This window comes from Anomaloglossus baeobatrachus, chromosome 3 (genome assembly GCF_048569485.1).
Source record: "Anomaloglossus baeobatrachus isolate aAnoBae1 chromosome 3, aAnoBae1.hap1, whole genome shotgun sequence".
Lineage (NCBI taxonomy): Eukaryota > Metazoa > Chordata > Amphibia > Anura > Aromobatidae > Anomaloglossus > Anomaloglossus baeobatrachus.
The window spans coordinates 54,343,731-54,360,758 of NC_134355.1; the positions used below are offsets into that span (position 1 = coordinate 54,343,731).

At 44.6% G+C, this 17,028-nt stretch overlaps 1 protein-coding gene across 1 annotated transcript in view; it reads right to left on the minus strand.

Annotated features, from left to right (window-relative positions):
* The window catches only part of LRPPRC (leucine rich pentatricopeptide repeat containing), a 334,390-nt gene that overhangs the window by 48,890 nt on the left and 268,472 nt on the right, over positions 1 to 17,028 (minus strand). Inside the window, exons 29-31 of the mRNA XM_075339187.1 lie at positions 14,945 to 15,020; positions 8,131 to 8,257; positions 2,130 to 2,218 (exon numbers count right to left, since the gene is read on the minus strand). Of these exons, the coding sequence (XP_075195302.1) occupies positions 2,130 to 2,218; positions 8,131 to 8,257; positions 14,945 to 15,020 (292 nt within the window). The remainder of the gene's footprint in view (positions 1 to 2,129; positions 2,219 to 8,130; positions 8,258 to 14,944; positions 15,021 to 17,028) is intronic.

Sequence of the window (17,028 nt, forward strand, 5' to 3'; positions counted from 1 at the left end):
CTGTACTGGTTAATTTTTTGCTCGTTGGTCTCCCGCTGTGCAGCACGCATCGGCGTGTTTGACGGCGGGAGACCAATGAGCACCGACTCTGTGTAAGCGGTGTATGCTGGTAACCAGGGTAAATATTGGGTAACTAAGCAAAGCGGTTACCCGATATTTACCCTGGTTACCAGTGTACACCGCTTACAGGCTGCCAGGGCTGGCTCCCTGCACACGTAGCCAGGGTAAATATCGGGTAACTACACAAAGCGCTTTGCTTTGTAACCCAATGTGTACCCTAGCTACGTATACAGGGAGCCAGCGCTGGCAGCCTATAAGTGGTGTACGTGATAAACAGGGTAAAAATCGGGTAACCAAGCAAAGCGCTTTGCTTAGTTACCCAATATTTACCCTGGTTACCAAGCGCAGCATCGTTACATGAGTCGCTGGTGAGATCTGCCTGATTGACAGCTCACCAGTGACCATGTAGTGACGCACCAACGATCCCTGCCAGGTTGGATCGCTGGTGGGATTGTTAGTGCGTCGCTACGTGAGACGGTACCCTTAATAATGAACCCCTTTAAATCTACCAGTTCTTCAAATCATGGAAACGATGACTTTAGAAAAATTAAACTTCTTATGTTGACTAGTCTGACATCACAGTTTGTTGTTTAGCCACTGTAGCCTATTCCAACAATCAAATCATGCGGAATTGTCTCTAAAATACCATCTCATTCAACGCGCTTCAAATGGCAAAAAAATAAAAACCCCACAGTGTGTGCGAAAGGTTCTTTTTGCGCTACGTGCCCATGTTGCTTTTTTTAGGTGTCTCTTTTCTGCCCAGAAAACAGCATGTTTTGGCAGGAAAAACGAAGCAGAATAAAACGTGTATTTTTATTGCATTTGCGAGTTTCTTCACTTGCGTTTTTTCCTGCTTCTTTTTAGTCATGGTACCCCCACGATCGCCACCATCGCTTATGTTACAGGCAGGATCCAGTTCTCACTGCCAGGAGCGGCGACTGTGCCGCTCCCAGCAGTTTAATTCCCCTGAATGTTGCGATCAGTGCGATCGCAGCATTCCAGGAGGCAGGAAGAGGGATCACTTGCCTCTCCCTGGCAATTGGGTCCCTGTAATGCGATCACAGGGACCCAACTGCTGCCATAGTAACCCTGGGTCATCCCCATGAAGACCCCGGGTTACTGAGCTATGGAGAGCCTCACTCACCATGCTGTATGAAAAGTGTGTGAGGCGCAGTGCTGCGATATAATCCACTGTAGTGAAAAAGCATTGAAGGGTGTTATAGAAAATCATAAACAATTGACACGCAGCAACAAAATCTGCAAGAAAAAAAGCAGCGTGTGCGCAGCAAGTCAGGATTCTCATGGACTTTGCAGGGAGGCTTTTTCCTTGCCGTTATTGATTTAACAAAAAAACAAAAACACACCACGTGGGTATATAGCCTTATTCTACTCGCATCTTCCATGCAGTCCTGTCTGATGATCATAAAAATATTAGTATGAAAACAAGCAGAAAAAAAAAAAAAACCCACTATCGAAGTATTGTAGCATAATAAAATATCAGTTTAAGTTTTTCCTTTAAATAAATATCGTAATCATTTAGCGCGCAATCCTACACATTAACCACTCAATTTAACACGTTTAAAATTTAGCACAAAGAACAAAAAAAAAAAAAAAAAAAATTCCACGCCGGAGAAATTGTTCATAAGCATTAACGTATCTTAATTTGCAAAATCGTACGGACTTGTGCTGTGAATTTTAACAATGCTGAGAGCATGTACTATTTTTTTTTTTTCTCCCTCTCTCCGGCTATGAGAAACACAATTTTTTTTTTGCATGTCTGAAGAGCGACGTTTCATCTTAAGAAAAAAAAAAAAAAAAAAATCAAAAAAAAAAAATCTTGTGTTAAATGGAATGGAAACCGGACTAAGTGGTCAGATGACAAGTACATTCATATTCAAGATGTATTATAAATGCATGTACAGTAATTTACGTCTCTCCGCTACCACAAAAGGCTCTTGATAAGCAGGTAATTTGCTAAATGGACTCCTTTATCCAAGTATTCGAAGGGCGTTACAAGAAAAATCTACAGAGGCATTAATGTGACGTAAAGGTCAAGCATTGTGACATACCTTTCAAACAGTCCCGCCTAACTTGCTCTTCGATGAGGAGATTACTGGCTGTACCCCTCAGGCTGTAGTTCCTGATGCGGTTCTTGGCGCTAAAAAAGAGGCAGACGTTTAGGCAAAAGGAATTACTGACATGCTTCTGATCCGATAATAAATGGTTGAGCTCCGAGGTGAAATTACAAAAACGACTGTTCATATGTTAAAAATATTGCTGGAAAATATCGACCTGGAGACAGCTTTTGTGCTATCCTGTCAATGGGGACGGAAGAATAAATTATTTTTGTTCTCTACCTTTTTTTTTTTTTTTTTATCCCCCCCGCTCGTGTTATGTTCTAATCTGACAGATGACAAAAGTTGGAAATGAGCGACAAAAGGAAACAAATTGGAGAAGGCTTTTTTTTTCTTTTTTTTAATTCTTTCCCCTTTTTAAACAATCGGCTCAGATTCAAGAACGCTGACATATTAGATGATTAAAATAACCGCAACTATTGTGTCTTTTCTGCCGAGATGGTGGCAGATACCCATTTTTTTTTTGTCTGTTCATTTACATCATCCTTCACGCTAATTATAAAATAGAAAGCGAAGCAGTATTTTTTTTTCTCATTCCCCCCATGCTTTGGTCCTCCAATTCACTTCCAACGACAAGATATTTATTCCATACTCCCCGCCATCCTCTTCTCCTCCGATTCATTTTTGCCGAGATTTTTTTCCCCCCCATACTCCCTATTTGTCGCTCCTCTAATTAATTTTCAACTATGAGGGTTTTTTCAATTCCCCTCCTCATTCTTCACACCTCTGATTAATATTTAATGAGTTTTTATTCTTAATCCCTCTCCTCATATTGATTTTCAATGACAAATTGTGTTTTTTAATCCCCCCTCAACCTTCACTCCTCCAATTCATTTTTAACGACAAGATTTTTTTCATCCTTCGTTCCTCCAATTCATTTTCAACTACGAGGTTTTTTCACCCCCCTCATCCTTCGCTCCTCTGATTAATTTTCAACTATTAGATTTTTTTTTTATCTCCCACCTCATTCTTTGCTCCTCCGATTCAATATCAATGACGAGATTTTCTTTTCATCCCTCGCTCCTCCGATTCAATTTCAACGAGATTTTATTTTTTCATCCCCCCTCATCCTTCGCTCCTCTGATTCACTTTCAATTACAAGATTTTTTTTTTTCATCCCCCATCATCCTTCACTCCTCCAATTCATCTTCCCTTCAATCTTCGCTCCTCCAATTCATCTTCCCTTCAATCTTCGCTCCTCCAATTCATCCCCCCATCATCCTTCGCTCCTCCAATTCATCTTCCCTTCAATCTTCGCTCCTCCAATTCATCTTCCCTTCAATCTTCGCTCCTCCAATTCATCCCCCCATCATCCTTCGCTCCTCCAATTCATCTTCCTTTCAATCTTCGCTCCTCCAATTCATCTTCCTTTCAATCTTCGCTCCTCCAATTCATCTTCCTTTCAATCTTCGCTCCTCCGATTCAATTTCAATGCCCAGATTTTTTTCATCCTTCACTCCTCCAATTCAATTTCAATGAGATTTCATTTTTCATCCCCCCTCCAATCTTTGCTCCTCCAATTAATTTGTAACTATGAGGTATGTTTTTTTGTTGTTTTTTTTTTTTTAAAAAAAAACCCTCCCTCATCCTTCGCTCCTCCGATTCATTTTTAATGATGAGATTCTTCTTTCATCTCCCGCTCCTCCAATTAATTTGTAACTATGAGCTTTTTTTTTTTGTTACCATCCCCCCTCATCCTTCACTCCTCCGATTCATTTTCAACTATGATTTTTTTCATCCCCCCTCATCCTTTGCTTTTCATATTCATTTTCAACTAAGGTTTTTTTTTCATACCCATCATCCTTCGCTCTTATTTTCAAATACCAGAATTTTTCATGCCCCCCATCCTTTGCTCCTCCGATTCATTTTCGATGACAAGATTTTGTTTCCAGACTCCCCGCCACCCTTCGCTCCACCGATTCATTTTTAACTATGACATTCTTTTATCTCCCTCTCATCCTTTGCTCCTCCAATTCATTTTCAAATACGAGATTTTTTTTTTTCATCTTCCCTTCAATCTTTGCTCCTTTGATTCACTTTTAATGATGAGATTTTTTTTTCATCCCCCTCATTCTTCGCTCCTCTCATTCATTTTCAATTACGAGATTTTATTTTCATCCCCCCGCATCCTTCGCTCCTCCGATTAAATTTCAACAATTTTTTTTTTCATCTTCCCTTCAATCTTAAAACTCCGATTAATTTTCAATGACTAGATTTTATTTCATCCTTTGTTCCTCCAATTCAATTTCAACGAGATTTTTTTTCATCCCCCCCTTCATCCTTTGCTTCTCCAATTCATTTGCAATTATAAGGGTTTTTTTTGTTTTAAAAACCCCTTACTCATCCTTTGCTCCCCCCATTCATTTTCAACTACGAGCTTTTTTTTTTTTTCATCCCCCTCATCGTTCGCTACTCTGATTCATTTTCAACGACAAAAAAATAAAAAATTCAACCCCCCCATACTTTGCTCCTCTGATTCATTCTCAACAAAATAATGTTTCAACGCCCCCATCCTTCACTCCTCTGATTCATTTTAGATAAGATTTTTTTTCTCTAGACTCCCCGCCACCCTCCGCTCCTCAGATTCATTTTTGACTGAGATTTTTTTTTCTTCATCCCCCTCTTATCTTTCGCTACTCCGATTCATTTTCAACTGAGATTTTTTCAGCCCCCTCATCCTTTGCTCCTTCAATTCACTTTCGATGTCTATGATTCTATTAATTTTCGATGTACCAGCCACCCATCACTCCGATTCATTTTTAACTACGAGATTTTTTTTTTCATACCCCCCGCCATCCTTTGCTCATCCGATTCATTTTAAAACTACGAGATTTTCATCCTTCATTCCTCTGATTCCTTTTCTATGACCAGAATTTTTGTCCGTACCCCCCAAGCCTTTGCTCCTCTGATTTATTTATTTATCATCATCTATAAGATTTTTATTTTATTTTTTTTCCATACTTCTCGCCATCCTATGCTCCTCCGATTCATTTTCAACTACGAGATTTTTTTTTTTCCCGCACTAAGATGGTGAAGTCTTTCGGAAAGCCAGGGCGAGCTTTCAAATTAAGAGAGGGTCTAGCTTGTAACGGCATCTGTTTTCGAACATCTGCCAAATGCAACCGACCACTAATGAAATCCGGGCGTAACTTTGCAAAAGTTCATTTCTAGATTAACAAAAAAGGCAAAACAATCTCCTCTGGCAGGGAAAGCAGTGAGAGTAGCGAGGGATTACAAGGTCATTGTCATTTAGAATATCAACAATCAAGATAAATCGTTCTGATCGTCTTGAGGCTAGCCAACTGAGCAGTCTATTCTACCTACTCAAACTTATGTGCTGAGCAGATTGAGAAGTAAGCAGGGTCACTGCCAAATTATTCTCATCAATCCGTGCAAAATCCTCTGTGGAGGACGGAATAGGACTGTGTCCCCCCTCTCTCAGTCACTTTCAGCCTCTGGGGGGGTCAGCAATAGTCATTGGACGCGGGATTTTCTTACTGTACGGAGCAATCCTCTTAATCCCGGCCTAAGCACTCATTGCTCAGTTCCACTTCTTACTTGGTCCCCATCTGTCAGAGGCCTTAAATCAACATTTCACGCAGGAGGCTGTAAATTACATGTAACGTGGGATTTACTTTCCCCAATCTTTCAATCTTCAATGTGATTAAATAGATGTTAGCCACTATTACAGAACTAATCTTTCATTCCAGTACTACTACATCTAATTTCGGGGCCCTCGGACGACATGAAAGTCATTAGACATGCAACAAAGCGGCTATTGTGACCCAAACCTAGATGTCTGGGGAAAAAAGGCACAAAATAATTATTTCATTCTTAAAGGGGAATATTGGCAAGATGTGCAATCATGAGATCGGACCTGCAACAATCCTGAAAGTGAAGGATAGCAGTGCCAGGATAGCACTATACCCCCTCCTAACTTCCCTGCATGGAGTCGCTGCCCGTCACCTCTCTGCAGTAGGCTCCTGTACGGCCCCATTCTCTTCATTGGAGGCAGTATTACAATTCACTGCACAAACCAGGTGGCCGACGAGCAGAAAAAAAAATAAATAAAAAAAACGCACATCCGGTCCAATCCCTCAAAATAACGGACAGATATGGAAAGCCTTCAATGAAGCAATGAAGGGGAAATATCCCTTTAATTAAAGGTTGTCATCTGAAATTTTGTAACGTCATACGCAAAGACGTGGAAAATAAACCGAGCTTTTACTCATGCTGCTGGGTCCTGCTCTGTTTTTTTTGTGGATTGGCTGCAGCAGTATGTCTCAGTCTACAATGCTACAGCCAATCACTGGCCTCCGTGGCTCGTGTCCTCTACATTGGCAGAGCTGCGGAGACCAGTCATTGGCTACAGTGGTCACGAGTGCTGTAGATGTGATCTCTCTGCTGCAGTTGAGCAACAAGAAAGAGCATGGCCTCCTGAGTGGTAAAGTAGGCAAAAGAAATTGAGCAGCAGGTAGCGAGCGAGAGTGTGTGGGGCAGTGAGCAAGAGTGAAAGAAGGCAGCGAGCGAAATTGAGAGGCAGCCAGCAAGAGTGAGTGAGGGGGAGGCAGCCAGCAAGAGTGAGTGAGGGGGAGGCAGCCAGCAAGAGTGAGTGAGGGGGAGGCAGCCAGCAAGAGTGAGTGAGGGGGAGGCAGCCAGCAAGAGTGAGTGAGGGGGGAGGCAGCGAGCAAGAGTGAGTGAGGGGGAGGATGCCAGCAAGAGTGAGTGAGGGGGAGGATGCCAGCAAGAGTGAGTGAGGGGGAGGCAGCCAGCAAGAGTGAGTGACGGGAGAGGCAGCCAGCAAGAGTGAGTGACGGGGGAGGCAGCCAGCAAGAGTGAGTGACGGGGAGGCAGGCAGCAAGAGTGAGTGACGGGGAGGCAGGCAGCAAGAGTGAGTGACGGGGAGGCAGGCAGCAAGAGTGAGTGACGGGGAGGCAGGCAGCAAGAGTGAGTGACGGGGAGGCAGCCAGCAAGAGTGAGTGACGGGGAGGCAGCCAGCAAGAGTGAGTGACGGGGAGGCAGCCAGCAAGAGTGAGTGACGGGGAGGCAGCCAGCAAGAGTGAGTGACGGGGAGGCAGCCAGCAAGAGTGAGTGACGGGGAGGCAGCCAGCAAGAGTGAGTGACGGGGAGGCAGCCAGCAAGAGTGAGTGACGGGGAGGCAGCCAGCAAGAGTGAGTGACGGGGAGGCAGCCAGCAAGAGTGAGTGACGGGGAGGCAGCCAGCAAGAGTGAGTGACGGGGAGGCAGCCAGCAAGAGTGAGTGACGGGGAGGCAGCCAGCAAGAGTGAGTGACGGGGAGGCAGCCAGCAAGAGTGAGTGACGGGGAGGCAGCCAGCAAGAGTGAGTGACGGGGAGGCAGCCAGCAAGAGTGAGTGAGGGGGGAGGCAGCGAGCAAGAGTGGGTGAGGGGGGAGGCAGCGAGCAAGAGAGAGTGAGGGGGAGGCAGTCAGCAAGAGTGAGTGAGGGGGAGGCAGCGAGCAAGAGTGAGTGAGGGGGAGGATGCCAGCAAGAGTGAGTGAGGGGGGAGGCAGCCAGCAAGAGTGAGTGAGGGGGGAGGCAGCCAGCAAGAGTGAGTGAGGGGGGAGGCAGCCAGCAAGAGTGAGTGAGGGGGGAGGCAGCCAGCAAGAGTGAGTGAGGGGGGAGGCAGCCAGCAAGAGTGAGTGAGGGGGGAGGCAGCGAGCAAGAGTGAGTGAGGGGGGAGGCAGCAAGCGAGAGTGAGCAGAGGGCAGCGAGTGAGATTGAGAGGCAGCGAGCGAGAGTGAGTGAGGAGGGAGGCAGCGAGCGAGAGGCGTGTGTCTCAATTAGGTACACCCCTCTCTGACATCTATAGGTCTAGGACAGTCTGAATGGAACCACAATTAGGTTTATCAGAAGTAAAACAATTGGGCATCTTCAGGAGTCCATGAAGCTGGTCCACATCATACACCCCATACTTACACGGCTTCCACTTCAGCCGCCTCTTTCAGCAAACTCTCCTTCACCAACGCTTTAATAAGATTCGTGTACGTCCGGTTTGCTAATGTGACGTTATTTTGCTCGGCGTCCTGAAACGCGGAGAATGCCTCTAAAAAGGAAGCAAATGAATAAAACATTTTTATTAGCATCGGATGAAGTGAACATGTGTAGGTCAAGTAGAGAGAAATAATCACCTTCTGCTAAATCCATAAAAGTTAATTTTTAATTTAAAAGGAACCTCCAAGCAGATTTTTAAGCACATGATGCTGTAGTACTTGTAAAGAGCTATACATTGGTGTATACAGTATATAAGTAGTCATTGGGGCGGAGCTGTAGCGTGGCAGAGTCCTGTTCTCCTTTACATCTTTCATAGATGACCACATTCTGCTTTTAACATTTGTGAATTTTTAGAAAATGTAATATCTATTTAGGGGTTAAAAGTGTGGTCAATTAAGTGGACATTGCAGTTTTCTCAGACTGATACGCATGAAAAATTGAAGGTACAAAGCTGGGATTGACAAAGATCAGGTTTCATGTCAAGAGGAACCGTGCAGCAAGTGTTAGCTCCCCCTGCGGCACTTCTAGAGGTGAAATGAAGCATTACACACAATCAATATGTTGAGTCCTCCAGAGCGACTCTCCGCCCTGGGTAATAGATCTTGTTTTACAAAGGTAGGGGGAGGAATACCAGTTTATATATATGATCAGTAATTGACATCAACGAAATTCCCAACAACATCCATGAACTTGGCCAGAAGTTGCATGGTTGAATTGGTCCCTTCTAAAGGTACATTTAAGTTGAAGGATTGTCATGAGAAACGTTCCTAGCAGACCTCGTTTCACGACATTCTTGCAGTGTAAAGGGGTTGCTAAGCTGCAGATGAACAAGCATAACGCTTGTTCGTCAGGTGAAATGATCTTTCATGCTACCCAATTTAAATTGTTCTCAGAAGCAGATCTGAATTGTGTTAACAGGACATGCGCTGGCGAGAATAATGGTGGCCTAAGGGCTCTAAACGATTTATTATGGATAGATCATTGCCCATCGTTAAAGGGAATTGTCCCTTATAATCTGCACCCACCACCAGTGAGCCCTTATATACAGTTTTCTAGAATGCTGTATTTAAGAGCCCAGGCTGCTCTGTATAACGTAAAAAAGACCTTTATTATACCCAACTGTGGGACGGTCGGGTTCAATGGGCGTTGCTAATCTTGGGTTTGGCGCGTCCTCTATCCTGTGCAGTCTCCGTCCTCATTCCCAGCTCCATATGGATGACGCATCCTAAGTCATCCACACAGAGGCCTCTATTGCATTCCTGCACAGGCACACTTTGATCTGCCCGGCTGAGATCAAAGTATTGTAGTGCGCATGCGCGGGCAGTCTTTGACCTTTTCCTGCGCATTACAGTACTTTGCTCTACCCTCAGCAGGGAAGAATTAAGTGCGCAGGAGCACAATGGTGGCCTCTGTGTGGATGACATAGGATGCGTCATCTACATGGAGCTGGGAAGGAGGACGGCGATGGAAAGAAGAGAGGAGGCGCCAGACGGACACCAGTGATGCCCATCGGACCGTACCGCCGCGCAGGTGAGTATCATAAAAGCTGTTTATGTCATACAGAGCGGCCCAGGCTCTTATATACAGTATTCTAGAACGCTGTATATAGGGGCTCACTGGTGTTGGCCACAGCTTATAGGGGACAAATCTGGTGACTGGTTCCCTTTAACATCCGCTGATAGGTAAATATTTACTGATCAGCAGTTATTTGGTGCCGCCGGTCAATCCATGTACAATGTTTTTAACCTAGATAGTGGCATTTTAAGTTAGGTTCCCGGATTACAGAGATATACCTGGCCGTTGGTTTCCGGGCTTACATGCATTGGCCAATACATAAACTAAGTATCTCTTTTGCAGTAATGCAGTGCCATATTTTCCCTTGTACATTTTTGGCTTTTCAGTGTGCAGATGTATGCATTTTATAGTCACTATGTTTTTTCGGCTAGCACCTGTTCACATTTGTTGGATATGCGGGTCAGTTTTTTGGATTTTTACAATCCATGTACACGGACCTGAATCTGTTCTCATTCTATTAAGTTTTGGGGTACATGCATTTTACTATTATGAGGTCCGGCCGTCCTGGTCATCGTTTTCTCAGACCTGAATATATGAATCAGTGGAACAAACAAAGATCTAAAAATCATCACTCATCCAAAAAAAGAGGTGAACATTTATGGAGTTCGGAATATATATTTGCTAACATTGTATCCCAATATGGAACACTGTGATTTTTTTCCGTCAATGGGAAAGTGGGGGACGCGAGCCGTTCTCGCGGGTAATTCCGCAATGTTATTTCCAATAGAAACACTTCTAAGAACACGTCTTTACAATCTTTCTTTAAGGAGCGAAAAAAAAAAATCCCTTCCTGCGCTTCTGTGACTGATTAACAGTTTTATTTCACATATTCACAAAATCTGTCAGTTTATGAAAAGGAAATTTGAAATTGTAAAAAAACGGTAGCCACGCATCTCACACAGATAACCCACCCGAACGAGACTGTGCGGCAATAAACAGAGCATTGAAACCGTAATCCAGACTGCAGCGCCGGGAAGGGGGGGAGCCGGGATCACAGGAACACTCACACTGCTGTATCACACTGGAGATAGGACGCGGCTAGGTATCCATGACAAATAAATCACACCGCCTCTAGGCAGTCTATTGTTCCCTGTTATCAGCTGTTTAAGGCTAGAGGGAGGCTTACCAAAGGTAATTGCTTCATCCCACACATCTTCAAGTTACAGGGCGGCTGTATACATATATTTTTTTTTTTAATATTTCCTGGTATATAAACTGCAGACTGAAAGGGGTTAAGCGCCGAGTCTGCACCGCTGCTCCCAGTGTCCGTTATGGTCTTCAGCGCTGATGTCATATCAGCCAATCAGTGAGCACAGCAGGGGGCGTTCCTTTTATACAAGCTCACTGATTGGCTGCCACCGAACTGTTGATGTGACATCAGCAAGCAACACCGGACACCAGGAGAAGGGCAGGGTCAGTACTGGACCTGGGGGAGGTGAATACAGCGCGGTTTGTTTCCTTTTGTGAGCAAGAAATTCTGAAAATAAAGAAATATACATTTATACACAAATAGTGCATGTGCAAGTCTTTTGGGGATGTCTCTTCCAGCTTTGCACATTTGGAGGCTGACATTTTTGCCCATTCTTCTTTGCAAAATAGCTCTAGCTCAGTGAGATTGGATGGAGATGTCTGAACAGCGATATTCAAGTCTTGCCATAGATTTTCAATGGGATTTTGGTCCCAACTGTGACTGGACCGTTCACACACAGGAAGATGCTTTGATCTAAACCCTCCATTGTAGCTCTGGTAGGATGTTTAGGGTCATTGTCTTGCTGGAAGGTGAACCTTCACCCCAGTCTCAAGTCTTTTGCACCCTCTAACAGGTTTAACTCCAGGACTGTCCTTTATTTAGCTCCATCCATCTTTCCATCAACTCTGACCTACTTCCCTGGCCCTGCTGAAGAAAAGCCTCCCCACAGCATGACGCTGCCACCACCATGTGTGACGGTGGGGATGGTGTTTTCAGGGTGTTGTGCAATGTTAGCATTATGCCCAAAAAGTTCTACTTTGGTCTCATCTGATCAGAGCACATTCTTCCACATGCTCACTGTGATTACTAGATGGCTTTTTTCAAGCTGCAAATGAAACGTCTTATTTACATGCAAAAAAAAAATGTCTTCTTGTTTCTTCTTGCTACTCTTCCATTAAGATCATATTTGTGGAGTATACAACTAATAGTTCTCCTGTGGACAGATTCTCCTACCAGAGGAGTGGATCTCTCCAGCTCCTACCTAGTGACCGTGGGCCTCGTGACTGCTTCTCTAATTCGTGCTCTCCTTGCTTGGGATGTCAGTTTAGGGGAGCGGCCAGGTCTTGGTAGGTTTACAGTTGTGCTCTACTCCTTCCATTTGTGGATGATGGATTGAACTATGCTCCATGAGATGTTCAGAGCTTGGGATATTTTATGTATTAATTTTATATTATTTTATTTTATTTATAACCTAACCCTGCTTTGCACATTTTGGACAACTTTATCCCTGACCTGTCTCGTGTGTTCCTTGGATTTCATGATGCAGTTTGACCCCTAATGCTCTCAAATAAACCTCTAAGGTCTTCACAGACAGGCTGTATTTATACTGACAATAATTATATACAGTTAGATATACTATATATGTGACTTCTGGAGGCAATTGGTCACTCGGGATTTTATTTAGGCGCATCAGACTACAGGTCGCTGAACAAAAATGCACGTCCCAATTTTAAGATTTATAATTTTTAATAAATTTAGAAAACTATATAATTTTTTTTACACTTTACAAATACTTGCTACTTTGTGTGGGTATGTAACAAAATCCCAATAAAATATATTCAAGTTTGTGGGTTGAACATGAAAAAATTTGTAAAAGTTCACACGGTATGAATACTTTTCAAGGGAGACACGCACATACATATACACACACACACACACACACACACACACACACACACACACACATGACCTGCATGCCCATATATATGGTTTGGAGACAGAAAGGGTTGATTTTCCTGACAGATTCCAGTTAAATAAATGAATTGGCACGGATATAAATATGGTGATCAGCTTTAAATGGAATCTCTTAGCAGGTTTTTGTTATGTAAAGACAGCTGTAAGGGTTACCACACAGAATTCAACAATACCTCATATCAAGGTCTGTGGTGTTGTTTACTTGCAATGTTTGTTTTAACATCAGGAGATTATCATGGCTGTGACTAGCTGCGACACAGGCACTTGTCAAACTCTGCCCCCTCTGTGATTAGCAGCTCACTGTCTATAGATATTATAAATGGAGAAACTGTTGAGTGGTTGCAGCTTTCTGAGATCTGCAGCATTGCTAAATCTAAAAACGTGTGTCAGAACAGCTGTATCCAGTAATTTAGGTGATACACTGTTGGATTCAGGGTCTCTTCCTACATCATGCTGCTCTCAGATGAGGTAGCAAAAACAAGCTGACGTATTCTCTTTAAGACAGTCTCATATCACCATCATACCTGGGCTCAGCCAGGTACAAATAATACTACGCCTAATGATCGGCACGTCATACTGAGTTCAGGGCATTAAAAAGGTCATCCCACTAAATACATTTAACTGACAATCTACAGGATAGGTAATAAGTGAACGATTACTGGAGATCCAACTATTAGGACCCTCAGTGATCACAAGACCAAAAAAGTCTCCAGTCTCAATGAAGCGCTAAGGCTGCTTTCACACCTCCGGTTTCTGCAATGCGGCACACTCCGGCACTTTGCAGGAAAATCGCAACCGTTTTTTTTTTGCTGCCGGTTGCGATTTTCCTGCATAGACTTTAATTAGTGCCGCATTGTGCCGCATGGCCTTGCGTTCCGTCCGGTTTTTGCCGCATGCGGCAGATTTAGCCGATGCGGAGGCCGGATGGAACGTTGCCTGGCACGTTTTTTTCGTGCGGCAAAAAAAAACCGCATTGCGCCGCATTCGGCCGATGCGGCGCATTATTCAATGCATGCCTATGGCGGCCGGATGCGGCAATAACCGCATCCGGCCGCCGCATGCGGTTTTTGCCACTGCGCATGCTCAGTAGCATGCCGCAAGCGGCAAAAACCGGACTGGCCGCAAAGGAAAAACGTATGCAAAGGATGCGGTGTGTTCACCGCATCCGTTGCATAGCTTGCACAGCCGGATTGAGCCGCAGAGCTCAAGCCGGATGTGTGAAAGCAGCCTTACACGCATGCATGCCCACCATTCAATTCTGACAGACAACTAAGTGCGCTCTGTCAGCCGCATAGAAAAGATGAGAGGTGCCGACTAATCAGGATCAGAAGGATTCTTAAGGCGCCGTCATACACAACGAGATCGCTAACGAGATAGTTGCTGAGTCACAGTTTGTGACGTAGCAATGATCTCGCCAGCGATCTCATGTGCGACACCTACCAGCAATCAGGCCCCTGCTGTGAGATCGCCGGTCGTTGCAGCATGGTCCGGACCATTTTCTTCAAAGGCGATGTCCTGCTGTGTTTGATGCTGTGTGACAGGGTCGCTACTGCGACCTGTATCGTTACTGTGTCGTTGGTTAGGCCTGACTGTGTGACATCTCACCAGCGACCTCCCAGCGACTTACCAGAGATCCTCATCAGGATGTATCATTGTCGGGATCGCTGGTAAGTCGTTGTGTGACTGGGCCTTTAGAGATCATACCTTTACACTTACATCATAGAAAGGTGATAACGATTAAGTGTGAAAACCACGTTAACCTTGATAGACGCATTCAGTATGAAAGTGCCCCCTCCTGCCCCTCAGAGTGGTGATTGACAGGCTGCTGGGCATACAGCAATAGAAGCCAGTCTGTCACTCATCACCCTGACAGTGGCGGAAAGGTCCCCATAATTAATGAACAGAACTACAAGGGTGTCCACCATTCTGCATTTTAAGGACCCCATTGTTTCATAATGCAAATGTAATACATGTTCACAACCACTCGGTGAGCACATATAGCATAAACATCTCCCAGAAGAATAACAGTATCCACTGCTGGTCATACCACTCATCTCAGGATATGCCCAGATAAGTTACAGAAGGACACCGCTGTATTCTATCAGTACAACTATGAGGAAAGCAGGCAGACCTGCAGCAGTCCCCTACTGCTCTTACATAGGACTGCACGTGACAGACAGGATCAGGAACTATACAAAGTGAAAAGAAGGAGTACCTTACCTGTAATCTTTCCCTCCTTACAGAGGTCTACAACTCTTTTACCAGATCCACCGACTGACTGAACACTATGTTCAATCTGAAAAGAAAAAAAAAATAAATAAAACTATAGTAGGATCCAATTCAAACTGCTTGTTCTCCCCCACAAAGCTCTTCACAGTGCGGCTCCCCCTACATCTCCACCCTCCCCTCTGTCTATCATCCACAAAGCTCTGGACAGTGCGGCACCCCCCTACATCTCCACCCTCATCTCTGTCTATCACCCACAAAGCTCTGGACAGTGCGGCACCCCCCTACATCTCCACCCTCATCTCTGTCTATCACCCACAAAGCTCTCCACAGTGCGGCTCCCCCCTACATCTCCACCCTACTCTCTGTCTATCACCCACAAAGCTCTGGACAGTGCGGCACCCCCCTACATCTCCACCCTCATCTCTGTCTATCACCCACAAAGCTCTCCACAGTGCGGCTCCCCCCTACATCTCCACCCTACTCTCTGTCTATCACCCACAAAGCTCTGGACAGTGCGGCACCCCCCTACATCTCCACCCTCATCTCTGTCTATCATCCCACCCGTTCTCTATGCTCTGCAAATGACTTTCAACTAACATCCACACTATTTCGAACCTCCCACTCCCGGATCAAAGACTTCTCCCGAGTTGCAGCAATCCTCTGGAACGCTCTACCCCAAGAAGTTAGGACGAATCACAAGTTACTCAGCTTCAGACGCTCCCTAAAAACACATCTTATTAGGGTGGCCTATCACACTCCCTAGCCGAACTAAATTCACATAGTCCCTACACAACTGCTCAGAAAATAACCACACGTCAAATTCCATGGCACCCAAATGCATCTCAAGGCTCTGGCCGACTGGTCCAGGAAGCCATTATCTATCCCCCATTTCCGTGAGATGGCTGGATTGTCATTGTAGATAAGCACTTGTACCTTGCCCCCCCATATCTCATTGTAGATTGGAAGCTCTCACGAGCAGGGTTGGCTTTTTTTCCCTCTAAATATTGTATTCTCTATAACTGTTACTTGTTTGTATATGATCCTGATGAATTGTAAAGCGCTGCGGAATATGTTGGCGCTATAGAAATAAAGATTATTATTATTGTAGTAGGGTAACTTTTATTGGGTGGGATTTGTAATCTGTGTACAAAAAAAAACAAAAACAAAAAAAAAAAACTAAATATATAACTAAAAATATTTGACAGACCTGTTGGATTAGTGCAGATTGATATTTGGAGGTTTGTCTAAAAGTTATTGAATTTTTTCATAGGGTGAAATTAGCGTGAGACACAGCAGATGTGATGACGCCAGTGAGTGTGCTGTGCGGAGGGTCAGTGCACAGGAGTCTGAAGCAGAGCACCGGGGGAACGAAAGTGAGGGGAGTATGTGGTATTTTTATTTTCTTTCATATATGTAGGAGCCTGGGTGGGGGCCCATAGTGCGTATAGGGGGCTATGATGGGACTCAAATCTATACAGAAGGCCGTGAGAGGGCTCATACTGCATATCGGGGCTATGTGGGGGTCATACGGTATTTAGAAGTGCTACGTGTGGGTTCATACTGCGTATAGGGGCTATGTGGTGGCTCACTGTATATAGAGAGTTACTATATGGTGCTTATACTGTATGTATAAGAGCTATGTGGGGCCACATACTGTATATAGAATGTGGTTATGTGGGGCCTCATACTGTATATCGAGGGTCTATGTGGGGCCTCATACTGTATATCGAGGGTCTATGTGGGGCCTCATACTGTATATCGAGGGTCTATGTGGGGCCTCATACTGTATATCGAGGGTCTATGTGGGGCCTCATACTGTATATCGAGGGTCTATGTGGGGCCTCATACTGTATATCGAGGGTCTATGTGGGGCCTCATACTGTATATCGAGGGTCTATGTGGGGCCTCATACTGTATATCGAGGGTCTATGTGGGGCCTCATACTGTATATCGAGGGTCTATGTGGGGCCTCATACTGTATATCAAGGGTCTATGTGGGGCCTCATACTGTATATCAAGGGTCTATGTGGGGCCTCATACTGTATATCGAGGGTCTATGTGGGGCCTCATACTGT